The sequence below is a fragment of the Taudactylus pleione genome, unplaced genomic scaffold (genome assembly GCF_031769625.1).
Source record: "Taudactylus pleione unplaced genomic scaffold, aTauple2 ptg000040l, whole genome shotgun sequence".
In the NCBI taxonomy this organism is placed as follows: Eukaryota; Metazoa; Chordata; class Amphibia; order Anura; family Myobatrachidae; genus Taudactylus; species Taudactylus pleione.
Window position 1 is genome coordinate 27,968,790 of NW_028284442.1, and position 19,739 is coordinate 27,988,528.

The 19,739-nt window shown below is 42.9% G+C and overlaps 1 protein-coding gene across 1 annotated transcript in view; it reads right to left on the reverse strand.

Annotated features, from left to right (window-relative positions):
* Positions 1–19,739, reverse strand: part of SMG6 (SMG6 nonsense mediated mRNA decay factor) — a 245,408-nt gene that overhangs the window by 70,311 nt on the left and 155,358 nt on the right. Inside the window, exon 13 of the mRNA XM_088454996.1 lies at positions 19,352–19,553. Within this exon, the coding sequence (XP_088311122.1) occupies positions 19,352–19,553 (202 nt within the window). The remainder of the gene's footprint in view (positions 1–19,351; positions 19,554–19,739) is intronic.

Here is a 19,739-nt window from a genome sequence, read left to right on the forward strand (position 1 = left end):
CCAGCATGCTCTAACAGTCGCACTACCGTGATGGGGATCAATGGTCGCAGCGATTAATGTATGCTGCTGTGGAAGTACACATGCCAGCATGCCCTGCAACAGTTTCAGCAGGCCCAAACAGCAAACCTGTTTCAGGGCATTCTGGCCTGTTTGGTTCCACAGCATCTCTCAGTGGGACACTATCTGATGGAATCATAGCCTTTTGATAATTACAATCAGACTGAACAGTTTAATTGCAAAAAGCTTATTAAGGGTAGTATCATCCGAGTTGCTCAGACTAATTGTTTACTGGTCACCATTAGTTATTTATTCATTATTTAGCTATGTCGACATTTTGACTGTCAACATTGTAACGTTGTGTCTACATTTTGGTTGTCAATCTTATGATTTGTCTATATTTTAAATGTTGCCATTTTAGCTGTAGACATACTGACCCCTGTCGACATTTGAAACTGCCTATATATTGAATTTCTAACTTATGTCCATGTCTAAATGATGTACCTGCCGACATTTTGACTGTCTACATATTGAATGTCGACATAGTCCATGTTGAAATAATCGTGTCTAAATTTTGACTGTCGAAGAAATTTACCCAACCCACAGAAACATCAGAGCTGACAACCGCCTATCAAAAAATTGCTTTTACACAATTATATGTAGTAAAATGGAGATGAATGCGAGAGCCCACCAAGTGAAAAAGAAACTACTTAAAAACATACAGAATGAACTGATCTGAAAACAAAATATAAACACTGTAATCGCCGCAAAATCCAAATTATTTAAGAAATGTAAAAACAACTAGTTTTTATGGAAATTACAATTTTACCAACTATGGGCCGTATGCAATTAGAAGCGAAAAGCCGAGATCCGCAAAAAAGTATTGCCGATTACGACTTTTCGCCAGGTGGAAACTGATCTCCGTAGTCAATTCCATCCGCTTTTCACATACGCGGAAAGTCAATGCAATGTAATAGGCGAAAGATTCGCCTCTGAATAGCAGGAGAAAAGAAGTGTAACATTTTTATTTTTGGGGTGCAAAGGTGGGGAAACCTCCCAGCACCCTTGGGACAGCCCCCCAAAGGATAACTGCATAAAGAAAAACTAAAAAAAAGTGAGGAACACCCCAAAAAAGTACTTTGAATTTGGGGGCGAAAAAGCACAAAGTGGGGGGACAAGTTTGCAAACTAGCGAAATAAGGTTCAGGGGGTGCTCTAAGAAGGTGTCAAGTGTTTTTGGGATTGCAGGTGCTTTTATGAGGGTGGAAATTCGCAATTATTAAAACTGCACTTCAGAGACATTAAAATATGCTTGCACCCATTTTCAGGTATCCCAAATTTGACAGGAATACTTATTTTCTCCCAAAAATACTGCTTTATACTATTCTTCACCACTTGTGCAAAGACGCCAATTAGTGGCAATTGTGTTAACTTAAGTACCCCAAACAGTTGTATTACGGCTAATCGGGCACTACTGCATTGATCCCCAATGTTTCTGCTTTCCCCGATTCTGACACCACTTTTCGCCTGTTCTGACTTCGCGCGACTCCGTTTGAGTCTTTTGGAATTGAATAGGGCGAATCGCGGGTACGCGCACGATCAGATTCCGCTGCTAAAATACGCGATGTAGGCGAAAAGCCTGACATGCAAAACTATCGTGTATGCGAAGCGAATTGCATACGGACCTATGTATATTTTTACTTTTAATTGCTGCAATAGAAAGTTAAAAATAATCCACATATAAGCATCTGCTTCCTGAAGTCTTCCACAGATAGTAAATCTAACTCACGGATGCTAAAATGACATTTTGGGGACCGCATGTAACCTACATAACTTAGCCATTAAGTTGTCATGTCTTACAGAGGGATGCATTGCCAACCCTAGAAAGAAATGTCCTACAAGGGACTTTACTTTTCTGAAACAGAAGTACTGAGCTAGAATGAGTTTGGAGCGATGAGTGTTCAACGTGATGTTCTGGTGGTGAAAGGGTTAATAGACCCCCCTGATCGCTGCAGACTTGTACATGTCAGTGCAGCAGCGGGACACACTCCTTTGGGGTCAGTGTGGGAGAGCTGTGCCCTCCCCACAAATGCTTACTCTGTCCACTGTCCAGACATACAGCACCCAGCTGGGGAGTCCGCAGCCTGCAACTAAACAACTTCTCCAGAGAGGACAGATATATCTTGTTTAGTAATGAGGAAAAAATGCTGTGAGGAGGGGATTTCGGGGGATGATTTGAAGATGGTCTGGAAAACACAAACAGCTTGGGCTATGAAGGGCAGAGGAAAAATATGAGGGCGTCTACACAGGAAGTTTACTGCAGGAGCTGGGTGTGCGGGGCGACAGCACGTCCGCAGGTAGGAAGCAGAGGAACCCTCTGGGGATGGTGTAGTGGTGCCTGTGTGTAACTGGTATGAAAACAAAGCTCTTATAAGTTACAAGACCATTATGTGCAATCAAATGAGATGTCACTAGGAGTTCATGCTAAAAATATCGTCTAGTAACTAATATACATCCAATGCCTGGATATACATGAGCACATGTTCATAATAGGAATACCACACACCTGGAGGATGCTAGACAGACTCTCCGCCTTTGAACTATATTTAATGCTACAATCTTTGAATTCTTAACCTTTACTGGTTGGCACCAAGATTAAAAGATGCACCAACTGTCTACACAGTGTTAAGAATCTCACCTATTTGCCACGGATTCGACAGAAACCAGTGACATCATTAATGTTCAATCGTGGCTGAGCACACCTAGCAAAAGCTGCTAATTCATATTCAATCAAGCATCTAGCTACTACCACTGTCTATCTATGCCCACTAGCACCCACTATGCGAAATCCTAACAACTGCACCCATTTTTGGGCGAGCTCATTATTAATGATATGTCATACCTTATATGCGACCATACTTACCCAACTTTCCTGACCCTTCTACCCACTGCTAGTTTTTTATTTTTTATGTAAATGCCCCAGTGTAAGTGTATCGAACGAAGCGTGTTAGTACATAGCTGATGCAGAACGCTCCTCTGGAACAAAATAGGTTCAGTGTAGGGCGACAGCTATTTTATCCAACCCACTGACACAAGGCTGAAGCAATAGATTGTTTTACTTTTTACAACTTGTTTGCCAGACTGCTGGCAGATCTCAAGTGATTGCTAAACTCATCAAGCTCTTTGTATATAAGAAGCCCCCGTAACTAGACAAGGATGTTACGTTTCAAAAGTGGCAGCAGGAAGAGAGAGACTAACACAATTACATAGTACTCTCAGAGGGTCTCCTAAAGATCACGTATCTGTGCTCGCCGCATACTTTCTGGGCTCCAAGCGCTCATCCATACATTCACACATTTTTCACATTTGATATAATTATCTTCCAGAATTAGAGGGAGGGGGCTGTGGGGAGACTTTGGAGCAGAGGCAATTACAGAAAGATAAATTTACGTCTTCAAGGAGCTGTCAGGGCTGAGGCAGCTTCGTTCCACATTGAAGTGGAAGCTTCGGGTCATGCTTGGTTAACTTGAAACAATGCCATCACCTAAAGTTGCTGATCTTATCAGTGTGTCTCACAGATTGCTGCAGATGTGCAGTGTGGCACTGCCTGAAGTTCCGACACCTGGATAGGCGCCAGCTACAGAAACAAGACGCTTCTTTCCCCTCTACTTAGATGGAAAAGGGAGGTTAAGCTCATGGCAAACGAGTGCAAATGGAACTTATTTGCCAAGAGTTGAAACCAAGGGCCAAGGAGATAGAGAAAAATGGGACGACTCATCCAAAACTGGTGCGGGTGTGCTAATGATGGAGAGGGGCTATTGCCAATGCTAGTGTTCACATACATTCCAGTCAGATCTAGTCTCCCGGCCTGTGCTCCTCAGACCAGAAGCAGCCCTAGGACAGAGGCCACTTTCTTTGATGTTGAGATTACCCAGCTAGAATCCACAGTTGGTAATCATAATACAGCACATCAGACAGAGTAACAGGCTACGCAGTGCCATCTGTACTGTTAGCTCACAGCATTCAGAGAAGTGATTCCTATTTGAAAAATAGGATACTTTACCTCCCTGACTCCATTGGCAATTAACATGCTTTCACAGCAGAGCAAAAGGTTTATGTGCAGTTAGTCTACAGGAGTACGGGATCTATTCAGCAAGCAAAATTTGATTAAATCATGTGGAAACTAACATTTCCACATGATTTAAGTATCCCAGCTATAGCTATTAACATTTTCTGCTATTCATGGCGTTATATAGGGAAAATCCTTACTTCAGCCGAAAATTGCAGGGATAGATGGTTCTCATCCAATCAGTCCATGCAGCTGGCCGAAACTCTGCCCACTCTTCTCCCCTCATCATCATTATTAAAGTCCGAGACCGCACTCAGTAGTTGTAATAAGAGGTGCACAAGTCCAGAAGAGATTAATGTAAACACACTAACCTCTTAAGGTGCCCACACACACAGCGATTATTTTTCCCGATCTGGCCAATTCCGACAGATTGGGTAAAAAATGCCCAAACCGTGAGTCCCCACTCACGATCACGATGCGTGCATCCGCAGGTCGCACATCGCATCTTCAGATCTGCCGTGCAGTACGGCAGATCTGACAATCTAGACACAAATGCACTGTTAAAAACTCTGGCTGCAGGAGATCGGATGAAGATTGGACAGCATATAGTGTGCATATCGTGTTCAGAGCTGCCGGGGAGAGTTCCAAGGGAAATTGTACACATTGTCGGATCGTAAGTACATCGGTATGTGTGTGGGCACCATAACCCAAGGGTAAAGTGAAAGTCTGGCACTCACATTCAGTTCCAAAAAGGCTTTATACACTATACACACACACACACACAATACATGCTGTGAGAAGATGAGGCAAGCGAAGGACAACTAAAAAGACTGGCTGCAGTGACCGCATATTAACGCAACCGTTGTCCCCTGAAAATGAAACAATTTGTGCCAATATCGACACGATTACTGAATAGACCCCTATATTAACTGTGGTTAAAACATCGCCATTAAGAGCAAACAAAATAGGACACATCCTTAAAATAGGCAAGTGTCATTAACGTGATCAGAAATATCTACATTACAGGTGAGCAGTTTGATGCCACTGAATCTGATTATTCCTCCAATTTGAAAGTGAGGCAAAACATTTTACATGAACTTGGGATCTTACAACATACTTTCTACTTTGCTTATATAAAACTGACTCCCTGTGATTGCTGTCATTTAGTGTTAAGGACCGGTGGACGAGGGTCCAGCGTTTGCAGTACTCTACATGTAAACAATAAAGCAACAAGAACATTTAATGAATAATATTTACATAATTAGCAAATAGTATAATGAAATCAGCTACATCCCTATAGCAAAGGCTGGGACGTTGTAAATCAGAGATTGGAGCCTCATCCCCTCTGCTGACAATGGATGTAGAGAAGAAGGGCAGTGGAACAGTTTATTATTTATTTTGATTTATGTCTGGCAATTAGAGAGAGATTTACTTGGGTACAGTTTGGCCTGCATACAGTCACACATCGGATGCGAATATCAGATACAAACTATGCTGCGGTTTCAAGGATGATTTAAAAAAAAATAAAAATAAAATTATCCGATGTGTGAAGGTCTGCAAACACCTAAACCACATGCAGTTTAGGCTATACTGCAAGATAAAACCGATAAGAAACCTCTGGTTTTACACATTATTCTGTAAGACTCCTATGCTAATCGGCATCAGGTTGGTTCTCTAAGGAAATTCTCTAAGGAAGTTTAACTAACCCCTCCACACATACAGGACAGGCACAATGCTGAGCAGCACTCGGCCCCTCATGGTACCTATGGCAGTGGATATCAGGGATTAGGGGGTCTATTTACTAAGCAGTGTTAGGAGAAGTGAAAAGTGAAGAGTGAAAAGTGATAAGGTGCCAGCCAATCAGTTCCCAATTGTCATTTTTCAAACACAGCCTGTGAGATGACAGTTGGGAGCTGATTGGCTGGCACCTTATCACTTTTCACTTCTCCTATCAATGCTTAGTAAATAGACCCCTAAATGTTACAAAGCAACTGTGGCACTATAAGAGCCAGCATGCACTGACAGCACAACTGTTCTTGCAAGCTGGTAAATGTAGTGTGCACGTATTCACAAGGGCTGCAGTCTACACTTGTTACAGAGCCGTAACTAGACATTTGGTGCCCTGTGCCAGAAAGAGCATTGACTCCCACCCAGCTATATTTTTTAAATCGTGACATTAGGTGGCACGTGCCCAAACCAAAAAAGGGGTGTGGTCTTGTGGGGAAGGGGTGTATTTAAATAGCCCGTAGATGATGGACCTATGACCATGGGAAATAAATGGGACGTTGTATTCTAATACCAGGGTGAGATGGGGGCAAGTGACAGAGCTATTCCCAGGAATACAGAGTATGCACCCTGCAGACTGAGAGGAGAGGAAATATGGCACAGGTTTAAGAGGAGGTTGCAGTGCCCGCTTCTTTTTCACGAGCATCAGGTAATGGTGAAGCCAGCGCTTCTTAAATTACCAAGTACACTACACTTTAAAACACACTACACTAATTCACACTACTCAACACGCACACACACACACCACTAACACAGCTATCACCGTACAGTACAGCTCCGGTGGGCAGGGGAGGCCACACTCACCCCCCACCCCCCAGCTCTGCTCCATGCTGGCTGTTGAGAAACAGGACGGCAGTGTCCGGATGCATGTGAGTGGCGCACTGAGGACCGGCAACCCCTGCTCTTGCTGCTGGAGGCGGAGCTCTTGGCTTGAGCTGTGTGTGAAGGAGGAGGGAGCCGGCGGGGTAAGGAGGAGGGCAGCATGGGAGAAGGCCGGGTCTGGGCAGGACAGAGGGAGCATACGGGTAGCGCTACAGTGACACAGGAATTCTGGCTGCAGGGTGCCATTCCAGGCACCCTGCTTGCCAGATGCAGGGACCGTGGGGGCAGCGGCTGTGCCGCCCCCAGAGCATTGCGCTCTGTGCGACTGACTTGTTAGCATCTTAAAAATTAAACAGCAGTGTCCCCTTTTCTAAATAATACATTTATATTGTGACTTTTATAATATTAAATAGTGTCCTTTTATAGAATTATTTCTTGATCCAACAAAATCCATAAGGAGAACACAAACACATCTACACAAACAAAGACAGACAGACATATCTATCTCCCTCTACAATCCACATCACTCAACTATCTGCAGCCGATGCCACACCATTTAAATAAAGAAATCATACATGTTCTGCACTCACCTAATTACACTACAAACTGGATTTCATTTAAATTCAGGGAATATTTGTGCCGAAATATTGCAATAATTTGCCAAGCTGGCCAACTGCGTCAGTGTCTCCCCTTCTGGTCAGTGCTTACACTGGCTCACAAATACATTTGCCACCAGGTATTTATATATATTAAAACTGTCCAATATATGTACCAGAGCCAATCTCTCTGCTTTATATATAATAGATTTTATTACAACATCAAAATGAATACTAGAGTACAATGAGTATGAACAGCCGTAAGATACAGTGTAGGCAAAATGCGGAGCAGCAATGGGTCTATGTAAGGCCAGATCACGCTAACAACCTGTGGTTTCAGCTCTCTCACGTGTGTGTGTGTATCAATGTGTATAAATATATATATATATATATATACACACACACATACATATATATATTTATTACAACGGGTAAAATAAGTATTGAACACATCAACATTTTTCTGAGTAAATATATTTGTAATGGGGCTATTGTAATGACATTTTCACCAAATGTCTGCAACAACCCATGTAATCCACACATGCATAGAAATCAAACCAAACATGTCCATAAATTAAGTTATGTGTAATAATGTGAAATGACACAGGGAAAAAGTATTGAACACGCCTACTGAAATTACATTACATTATATATATATATATATATATATATATATAAATTGAATAAAACAGCGGTTAGCCAAACCACCAGTTAAACGGTAGTTTTGAACCATGTGCTTGAAAGTGCCATTTGGTCTGTAATGTGTAATAAGAGTATCTAAAGTACAGAGATGCAACATGCCGTCTTGGAAAACACAACATGTAACCGCAGAAATTCTGGAATAACTACTTAGCACCTAATAGTAGAGTATAAACCATAATGACTTGAATAATTAAGTGAAATAGTGCCAATCCTTGTACCAGAAAATGATATTATTATGGCTTATCTCTGGGGTGGGGAACCTTTTTTCTGCTGAGGGCCATTTGGATAATTATAAAAATCATATGCGGGCTATACAAAATAATCAACTTACAGATTAGTCTGCTATATATGGTCAAAAATGTAATCAACTCACCCCTTAGGCACTGACTGTCCTCTGAATCACACAATACACTGACTACACAGGCAGATGGGCAACCATCACATTTACTTCTTTGTGGGCTCTGGCAGCCAAGAGGAACAGGTTGATAAACATGTTCTTGCCCAAGTTTGTCAACACTACTTCTGATCACAGCCACTAGCCATTTGGAGGGGGGAAAGGCACGATTGGGAATGTGGGTGACGGCAGGGTCAGCGATGGGGAGGTGGTTAGAGCAACACATGGGGAGTGATGGGGCAGAGGCACACATAGGGGCAGATTTAATTAGCCACGGGGTTGTCCCTACAACTAATTGCCGTCCAAAATCCCCGCGGCGCAAGGAAAAGCAATTCAATTAAAAAGCATTTTCCCTGCGCTGTAAAATCGAGACTCGATTTGGTTGTTTAAACGTGGATTTTAACCTCGCACCTCCAGGAGTTATGTGGTAAAGTCCGACTGCGGGGGACTCCCACGCGAGAAATCCCCGGCAATTGAATTGATCGGGCGCGGCAATTAGCCGCAGGGGAAAACCTGCGGCCAATTGAATCTGCACATAGCCCCCCCTTCACCTGTATACTGCAATGAGACAGGGATGATGATGTGAACTTAATCTGCTGTAGGTATATAAATATGGATTGATAAAGATACTCCCCTCTCCCACCAAATGCTTTACGGTTAATGAATTCCGGTTCGATCTCTTAAAATATATTAAAAACAAGAAAAGTAATGTACAGGATATACTTCCCTCTAAACAGCAATATAATAATTGTGTGCTGTGCATATACATTAAAACCCTTAACTGTGGTGCTGCAGGACAATCATGCACAGAAAAATGAGGTTAATCAGGACAACTATTATTCCTGACCAACAGCGATAACACATACCCAGCGACATTCACCATTCTGTCTCACCTCACCGCTCAGCTTGGACTCTGCACAACATGTCTCCACCCCCGGCCGGCAGATACACAGACCGCCACAGAGGCTCCCTATCCCTTGTGCATGATTGGTACAATGAGGTCTGACCACGCCCCCGGCTACATTTACACCACGTTACCTGTAGTTATGTTACAGAGGGGCGTATCTTCTGCTGCTTCTGTGCAGTTCAAAAGGGGCTGTAAACTAAAAGCAGTTTACAGGATCATCTACACAGTGCGGGCCACCTCTGAGCAGGGGCCTAGTACATTAGTACTGGCAGTACCCCCCTGATGGCGACCCTGGCTGGTTCCGTGAGCAGGTAATAAGATTCAAACCAATAGAGCACATTCGGAATGTGGAGGAAAGGGAAGTTTCTTAATATGAATGTGCAGTATGAGGTTATCAGGTTGGGTTAGATATGGGATGCCAGCACTCAAGATCCTGGCGCTCAGAATACCTACTAGGAGCTGTATTCAATTTGAGCCGAGCCACAATACTTTTTCGCGGCCCGGACCTTTCACCTACTTCGCCTGTTTTGTAGGCGGAAAAGTGTCACGCGTGTGCCCACTTTACCCCGTATTCAATTTGAAAGTACGCGAAAACGGGTCCCGGCGAAACTTGAACAGGCGGAAAGTACTGTCAGATTTGGGGAAATCAGCCTGACACCCCCCAAAAGATGCTCTGACATGGGGGTTAGCTATGGTTACCCCCAATTTGGCTCGCTGAAGGTATTTGGTGTTTTGAAACAGACTCAATAGCTGCTAAATAGCGTTTTTCTATACGCAGCGCAGAATAGTATTCTGGAGTATTTTTTCCCGAAAATAAAACTTATCCCAGCAAATTTGGGGTACTTTAAAATGTGGGTCAGCATATTTAAAAGTTGCTAAAGTGAAGTTGAAAAAATCGTGAAAAATCCACCTGCCGCAAACACCTGCAATCAAAAAAACACCTGGGACATACTTGGGGTCCCCCCCAAAGTCAAGTTCGCTAGTTTTTAACTTTGTACCCAAACATTTTTTTATTTGCCCCCTTTTTAAAAGTAATTTTTTGGGGTGTCCTTAAGTTTTTTTTTTTTTAAATTTGACACAGTTTACCTTTGGGGGGACTGTCTGAAGGCTGCACAGGGGTTCCCACAACGTTGCACCCCAAAACGCCAATTCTGCACTTTTTTCCGCCTGCTATTCATAGGCGAAACTTTTTCGCCTAGTAAATTGCATTGACTTTCCGCCTAGTCTTTCAAATTGAATGCGGGCCTAGGTGAGAATGCCGACATTCGCAGGTAAGTAGCCTAACACAAACCCTACCCCTAAACCTAACCCCCCAGAGTCTAAACCACAGCCTATCTATAACCCTCCCCCTAGTGCCTAACCCTAAACCAAACTCTCCCCCTAACCCTAATAATTACTGTTGGGATGGCGGCGGTCGGGATCCTGGCGCCGGCATCTCGACCGTTCGGATGCCAACTACATCTCATCATATTTCTAAGCACCATGTTGGATCTATACAACAAAGAATTCAAGTTGTTCTGGTGGCAAAGGGGAAGGGGTTCCTGTCTAGTACTCAAGAGGTGTACCTAACAAAAACCAGTTCTTACCTCATACTGATTTGTTTTTTGTTAATTATGTAAGTAAATGCACCTATCATGCAGACAATATATTTTCCCGCTTGATACTGTGGTAATGCACTATATCATAGCTTAATAATTAATGTGGAATCCAAGAACTGAACTTGCATACTGTTCATAATTTATCATAGGAGATATAAATTTGTGTCACTGCAGGGTAGGCAAGGGGATCTTCTCTAAGGATAGCTCTGGGCTTGTTTGGGTTTTTATGGTAAAGGGGATTTTCCTGTATCCTGTTACCAAAATAAAAAAAAAATAAAAAAGGAGAGGTCACAAATATTTTATGTTTAAAAACATATCGTCCATAGAAGATTTCCAAACATTTCCATACCCAGTGGCATCTTTAATATTAGTAAAAGCATGTAAACTGGTGTGGGAATTGAAGCCACTGGCATAAATTATCCCATAGCCACTAGCATTTGCGCATGAAGTTGGTCAGTTCTTTTGGACGGGATGAGGTCATAATCAAAACCACTGGAGTTCTGGCGCTCAGAATCCCGAAGGTAAGTAGCAGGGTTAGGTGGAAAGTTAGGGTTAGGCACTAGGGTGAAGATTAGGCACTATGGGGGGAGGGTTAGGTTTAGGGTGTGGGGAGGTGGAGGTTAGGCACAGAGGAGGGAGGGTTAGGATATCAACCAACAGTTGTCAGTATCCTAACTCTGTCGGGATACGGCGCCGTGATTCTAACCGCCAAGATTCCGAGCGCCGGCATTCCGTACCCAACCCTTTTGGACACTGCATGCAACAACTTTTTTCAGAGCAATTAAATTCTCCAAATCCCAGCAATTGCCCCCTTTGTGTTGAGAGTTTTTTTTTTTTATCAAGTGCATGTCCAAAAGGAAGCCACTGAGGTGCTCCGAGGTGAGCAGTGTACCATGTTTCTCTTTATATTTTGATTCTTATTCGCTTCGCAGTTTCAGCTAAAAGTCCCTCGCAGTGTACTAGAGACGCTGGCCAGCGACTTCAACCACACAGGAATTGGTTCTACGCATATACAAAGTCGCAGGTGACGGAACGGAACTTGGCGTGAGAAAAAGTTGCAGCTGCTCACATCGCAGCCCTGTTTACATAGATTCAGACTCATAGCACAGATGTACAACTGTCGCAAACCCCAATGGCCAGTGCACACTAGCAAAGTCGTTTTGTTGTTTCCTATGGTTTTAATTATGCAAATGAGAAGCACATTTTGAGCAAATAAGACCCTTGGAGCGGCCATATCACATGGCACTCCAAGAGGGGCTATTTGCAGCAATAGTATATAAGGACACATCTGTAACCTAAATAAGTGCACTGTTAGTGCACTTTACTCAATACTGCAACCAAGTGACAGGAAAACCTGTATCCTGTACTAAGACACTACCGCATTCTGGTGTACCCAGCATGACATTATTTAGTTTCAGGCTTATTCGCACCTACTGTATGCATTGTTATGTGGTCTCCGCCTTCTAATGCCTGAATACATTAAAAATATTCTAGAAATGTTTAATGTTACCTTTAAAATGCGCTGCACTATTTTCCTCATATTAACATGAGCTACTAATACAATAGATTGTACCAGTAACAATGCAGGAAAGTCACCTGGAAACCGCACGTTGTTATGCAGTTTTATCCTTTCCCAGCATATGTGTGTGATCGAGCCCTCACTCTTCACCACTTACAGCTTCCTTATCTACTTCAATGTACCCTTCATAACACCAGACCAGCTCATTTCCTCTGAGGGTAATGTGACAATAGACATGACATATTAGCCTGCGCATGACCTCTTGGCACAACCCGAACAGTACATTTTTCTGTGGCATCACTGCATTTCCTTACTACATCCGCTACAATGCCCTGGACACCCCGCGCTTCCTGTTGTGCACCTCACTTGCTCTATAAAGCCAATATCAATTTGGCGGTCACTATTATTTCTGTGTTGACAACTTTTCTTCAACCCCGACGTTAAACGAGATCTTATAACTTGCAGAGCGCAACAGCACTTTTTTTTTTCAAGGCAACGTATACCTATAAAATATTCCGATTTATTATCTTTGTTTAGTTTAAACTGTTTTTGTCTCATGGGACACGGTCATGAAAAAATATTTGTTGATACCCTATGTTCTATGCTTTTAAACCCATGACATTCTCATATTATCAGAGTGACAGAGTTTCCACAGGAGCAAGCAGGTTTCATAAAACGATTGACATAAGTAGCCAGGCTTGTGCTGCCAAGGCAATAAACTCCAGCAATCCCTGTGATTTCATTTACTGTTTGTTTGCAGGCGTGAAAATGGACATGACCGCGTCAGAGAATAAAGGGAGGGATGCACTAGTATAAGCTTAAGAACACTAATAAATATATATATATATATATATATATTTATTATCCAACTCAATGCACGTTATGAGCATGTGGACATCATGGAACTCCGATAAGTACTGATTTCCCTTTGTGTGTCTGATTATATGGATGGCTTGTTTCACCTACTATATTATGGATATTAAATGAATTATTTGTATTGAAGTGTGCTGTCCTATATTCCACATCGGGTTAGATATTTTTTATGTTGACTATCTGGACCTGGCACCTTAATTTTTTCATTATATTAACTGAAGGAGTGAGTGCAGTGCAGATTCTATTTTCCTAATATATATATATATATATATATATATATATATATATATATATAATAAACAGCGGCACTAGAAGACTTGAAAAAGATTAAGTTTTAATGTGGCACGGAGTGTCCCATTTCCAACGTTTCGGGGCTCGCTGGCCCCTTTGTCAAGGAATATCCTTGACAAAGGGGCCAGCGAGCCCCGAAACGTTGGAAATGTGACACTCCGTGCCACATTAAAACTTAATCTTTTTCAAGTCTCCTAGTGCCGCTGTTTATTTATTTTATTTACACCAATGTGCGGAGGGCACAGGAGCACCAGTGTTGATAGTATAGCAGAGTGCCGGTCCAAACAGCCAGCTATATATATATATATACACACACACAAACATATACACACTTTATAAAAGTGTTACACCAAAAAAAGGATACAAAATGAGGGCTGAACACAGTTAAAAATTAGAGGCAATCCACTCCAAGTTTGGGGTACATAGACCAAACAAAGGAGTGAAAAAAAAAAAAAAAAGGAGAAAGGAATAGCTGGCTGGCAGAAAGCTGGTCACAGCATGGAGCAGAAATGGTTTGCATTGGCTACAAAGTGACATAAGACCATAGGAGAGCAGGAATATGATTACTGGAGCTGACTAAACGTCTTCATTCTAAAATGTTTAATCAGCAAACTTCAAAGTCAGGCCTCTAAAGTTTCCCTGCCTAATAAAGAAGTGATGCCTTTGAGTCTGGGCCGGTAATGAGGGTGCTGAGAAGAGGGCCTGGTGTTGGCAAGCTGCTTGCTTGTGGTCGGCAACAGACGGAGAAAAGATTCTGCCAGTGTAAGAAGAGCTGACCTAAGAGCCAATGCTGAATCCTAACACTAACAAGACACACTGGAGGGACTCCGCAGGAAGGGCAGCAATTCATACTGTAATCTATGTTGAAACAAAAGGATTCTGGGATTGAAGTTGGACCATAACAAAGGAACATTTAGGTAGGATAATCACTACACAACCCATATTAAAAGGAGAGCTATTCACACAGGGGACTTATCTAAAGTCTCCAACAGAGGGCTCCCATACATTGTCACTGTTCTGTAGCTCAGTCAGTAAACAGCTCCACACCTTCACAGCAGCATCCTTGGTGATGGCCAAGGGCAACCCTAGAAGCTCCGTACAAGAAGAGGCAGAGACGCTTCACACCTGGCTGAGAAGAGACTGTGCATTGGAAGGCCGCCAACACAAACTGGCAGTGTACCAGCTACAGCGGACATTAATAAGGGAAGCTGTCAATCAGACGGCTCCTGTCATCCCCCGAGGCATGGAATTACCTGTAGATGTGGTAAGCGTCTCTCCTCCATTTCATTCCTAGCAAAACACACTAAAAATACAGGGTTCCTCGGAAGCAGTAAAAAGTTCATTGCCAATGTGAAAAATGAGGCTTATCTGCCACGTCAGCGTGATACAGGGGTGAACGTCACACTTCAATGACCAGGTTCAAGCTATTTGCAGAGGTGTACATTGATGCACAGCAAAGTATTAATTAGGACAGATTAAAAAAAGAAAAAACAAAAACAAATTTTCTTCAAAATGAACACATTAAAGTGTGCATAGAAATGAATGGTGCACCTACTAAGATAGAACCTGCAAAAGTTTACAAAACATCTGCAGCATGACCTCTTGCCATATTATTTTGTATTAATATTAAAAGCACCTTCATTTGTATATAGTGTATATAGCTCATTAATATTTATTTTGATCAAAAAGAACAGATTTGACAGTAGAGTGATGAGCGCCCATACTAACAAATGCAGTGCTTGTTTCCAGACCCCTTAGGACAGCGTTTACTTGCAAGGTGAGAGGAGAGACTCGAACAGCTGCTGACTCCAACAGGTCAGGCAGGAAAACAGGGGAGGTGCAGTCGTCGTCTCTGTTGGAACTTGTTATAAGAAGAACGCTAAAGAAGAATCTACAGCATTGGGTCTGATGGATGCATCTGACGAGCCTCAGCCGGCTGCTGTGAGGGACATTCTGCAAGGCTGCAAGTGCTGTGCTCTCAGGTCTTCTTCACATTCCACTTACACTCCTCTGCTGTCATCTGCCGATTTCTCCTCCAGCATTTTGCAAGGCTCCTGTGGCTTCAAGCAGCCTCACACCTGCACAGACAGGTCCCCATTTCCTCAGGGAAGAGTGGGTATGATAAAGGGATCAGACATCAAAATGTACAGGTTCAATTCATATCTAGTCTCCAAGACACATACCAATTTCGTCTGCCTTTCGCATAACCGGTCTGGAAGACTAAACACTTAAGAGGTTGATGTTAACAGCGCTCATTTAATTTGTTCTACTTAAAGCGATCCCACCACCGACACATAGTACAGGCAGCCATATTTGTGGGCTGACCCTATATTCGTAAAAATGCAGCCTATCACGTCACTGGTGAGGCATCACTGAGGCACTGTGTACCTCATGCCTCAATGTCACTAGTTATTAGTGAGCTGACAGACAATGCTCAGCCTACAAAATGCATGCCTACACATGTTAACTACATCAAAATAAATAATTGTTTTAAAAATTTCAGACAAAGTGAAGATACGATCACAAAGGTAATATTTACAAATGGTGAGGTTCTGGCAATGAGAATAAAGGTGCATTATTCCTAAAGGGTTAAGGAATGGGCAAGAGAATAAGGGTAAAACACCAAATTGTACGACAGGGCATGCGAGATCACCAAGTTGGTAGGCAAATAATGCACACTTTGCCCCCAGGCATTTCCCCCTTATTCTCTCCTCTTGCTTTTAGGAAGTAGTGTCTCACTCTATAAGCTGAGGTATTAATCACACAACGTCTGGTTTTAATCCACACGCTCCCAGTCCTGAACGGATGGTTATCTGGGGAAAGAGTATTCCCTTAATCTCACTCCACAGCCAAGAAAAGTTGAAAATGAAAAAAACAGATTGGAGCAGCCGTTGAGCAGTTTGCTCGGTCAGACGCTGCCTCTGGGAGATCCTGCTGCCTTTTTTTTTTTTTTAAACAAAATATTGACTTTAACAAGTTTTAAGGCCATGAGCATGGTTACAATGCAACATACAGTAACGTCTCCTGTGTAAAAACAAAAGGCATTTTATTGTAAGTCCCTGTTACAGAAAACAGTGACATCTCAGTCCCATTTAGCTTTCCCCAGATGCAGACTGAAGAAGTCACTGTACATTTCTACAAAAGTCTGCGACAACTTATTATTAAGCACGCGCAATAGACATTAAGCAGTAATTTGTAAGCTATTCCTGCCATGCAGAAAATATGGCATAGCAGCCCACAGTAATGGGTCTCTAATACACCAAGCAGCCATGGAAGAATGGGAGTTTCCACATACTGCATTAGCTTGTCTATCGCCCTGTGCTTAGCCACTCAAGATCTGAAGTATTATGGTGGGTACACACTGGGCGATTAAAGTGGACGACTGAACGATAACGATATCTTTATCGTTCAGTCGTCCACTTTATTGTCCATTTTTATCACAAAAACGACGAACGATAACGCGCGTTCCCGCAGGTCGTTCGTCATAATCGTTCATCGAGTAAACGTGCAGGCCTACCTGACGATGTCGTCAGGTTGCTGCATGTTGGGGAATGGGGGAAGAGAGCCCAGCGCTGAACGATATCGTTAATGATATCGTTCAGCAGGTGTGCTCAATGTCATGAACGGGAGCATATCGTCTAGTGTGTACGCACCATTACTGTACGAGGGAATAACAGACGTGTTAACATCTGCAAGATCGGAGGTAAAGCATGTCACTTTATGGGTAGTCACTTAATAGGATGCCTTACAGGTATAGTCAGTACACTTCTGGCAACTTTTACTTACTATGGGCGATACCCAGGTGTCCACATACGGAATTGGTATGTAATGCCGGCTGTCGGGATGCCTCCTGTCAATATACAGACAGCAGCATCCCAATGGTTGGTATCCAGACAGGGGTCGGGTAAGTATACTTCCTCTCTCCCCTTCTCCCCCTAACCCTCCCTTCTTGTAGTCTAACCCTAACCCTCCCCACCCCGCACCCTAACCCTCCCCGTTAGTACCTAAACCTAAGTCTCCCCGCTTTGTGCCTAAACCTAACCCTCCCCCCTTAGTGCCTCGGCCTAACCCACCCCTAGTTGTGCTTAACAATAACCTTTCCACCACCAAAACATAACCCTAACCCCGCTGCGCTGCCTAAACCTAACACTCCCCCCCCCCCCCCCCCCCATTCGACGCCTATGTTAAGTCCCGTGTCGGGCTTCAGACCGGCGGCATGCTGTCCGCTGGTCTGATAACTACATCCCCTACATACACCTAATGGTGTCAAAAGCCCTGTTTAGTGCGCCACTAACTTCATAACTTGGCTACGCCAAAACACCTATTCTTCGAGAGCTAAGGTGCAAAATTCAGGAAAAGGTAGCACAGAGGAAAAAGTACGCAATTTAGGGTAAAAAGGCAAAAGGCAGGTCTGATACCATGATCCGGATGTGCCATGCATTATGTTTAATCTACAACTTCATTAAAAAATAAATAAATCCTTTACTGCAAATATACTAGTAACTTAGTACACTACAAGCAAAGAAAGACGCAAAACTGAGGAGAAATAATGCAGTCTGTGTAAAGAGGCAAAAGACAGTCTGGACATGAGTGACCTGAGCGTGGAACCATTATGGTTTACCTGCAACTTTTTACTAATTCCTTTGCTACAAAAATACTAATCTTAAGTACCTAGAATGACGGTGCAAAATTGAGTAACAAGTAGCAAAACTGAGGAAACCATGTACAGCATGGGAATCGCGCCATGTCTCTCGCACCAAATGGTGCAAAAAGTATAGGTGTATGAGGACACATCTCTACATTGAATGACTGCACTGATTCTTACTCCAATTAACATTCATTTAAATATCGCCATACTCAATTGTCCTAATCTTTCCTCCCACTACACATACAGGGACAAAATGGGTCTCAAGTCTGATAGTGACTGGTTCTATCAAGTAAGCAGCTTTACAAAGTGCAGTCTTTCCATAACGGGACCTAAGTGATAAGTGGCACTCTTGGCATGTTTTTATAAAGAAACCTAAATAAATCAAAGCAGGATATCACATTGTATGTGTCTACCCCTAAGGGAATATGAAGGGAGTGCCAGCCTAAGCTGACCCAGTCATTCCTTCACACTGCAGCATATTCAGCCAGTCACGACACATAAGGGAATAAGTTGATTTCTTCTCTTTTTTTTTTTTAAGAAATCTTTTTGTGAGTTCACACACAGTTTCTGCTTCTCTCTAGTCAGCTATTTATCACTTTGCTCACAGAAAAAAAAAAGGACAAAAAGAGCCCTGGCAGATATCCTGGATGAGAGTTCTGTGGTGGATGAAAAAAGGGTGAGTGGAGGGGAGGGGGTAATGCATGATGCAAACCATTTGGAGCTAAGTGAGAGCGCTGCCAATACAAGCTGCTTTATTCAAACAAGTAAGGAAGTGATGGGACATCCAGCAAGCCAGAGTGCACACACACACACACATCAAAAACACAGACACACTTAAGTCACAAAAACATACAACACAGCATACATGGGAGAACGAAAAAAAAATCAGGCTATTCAGTATACAAATGCAGGCAAACACATATATACAGTGCCCAAAGGAACACATTAACCTTCATTTCACTTCATGACGGAGCTGGATGTCAGCGGTAGAAAGGTCAATATTTTCCCTCAACAGACTCAATAACTTAACGGTACTCATTAGCGAGAACTAGCTTCCCAAGATTTTTGGGAGATGAGGCAAAAGAGGGGCGTGGAGGAGCTTAGTGGGTAACGGGACTGAAAGGGAAGCTGGTGTGCATTCCAGTACTTACCTTATCTGAGCTCTTCTCCACGAAGCATGGCTCCTGAGGAGCAGCCAGAAGGGGAACAAACCCAGAGAGGAGCCTATCTTCTTCCAGGATCAGGAGTGAGAGGTCCTCATCTGGATCCTTATAAAGAGGCACTTCTGACTGGTTTACACAGGTCAAAGTGTTACAGAAATCTGCCAGCACACCCCAGACATCTACAGCAGACCTGCAGGAAAATTTGGCAGGACAAGGTTACTATACGTTGTTGGGCATTGTAAAACTCACACACATAAAATCCCAGAGTCCCTACACAGTAACGCATAGTAATGTACAAAAAGAATTTATAAGCACTTTTGTAAAAAAAAAAGGAAATTAAAAACTCAAGACCCTTGGAAGACCACAACCATTGTGT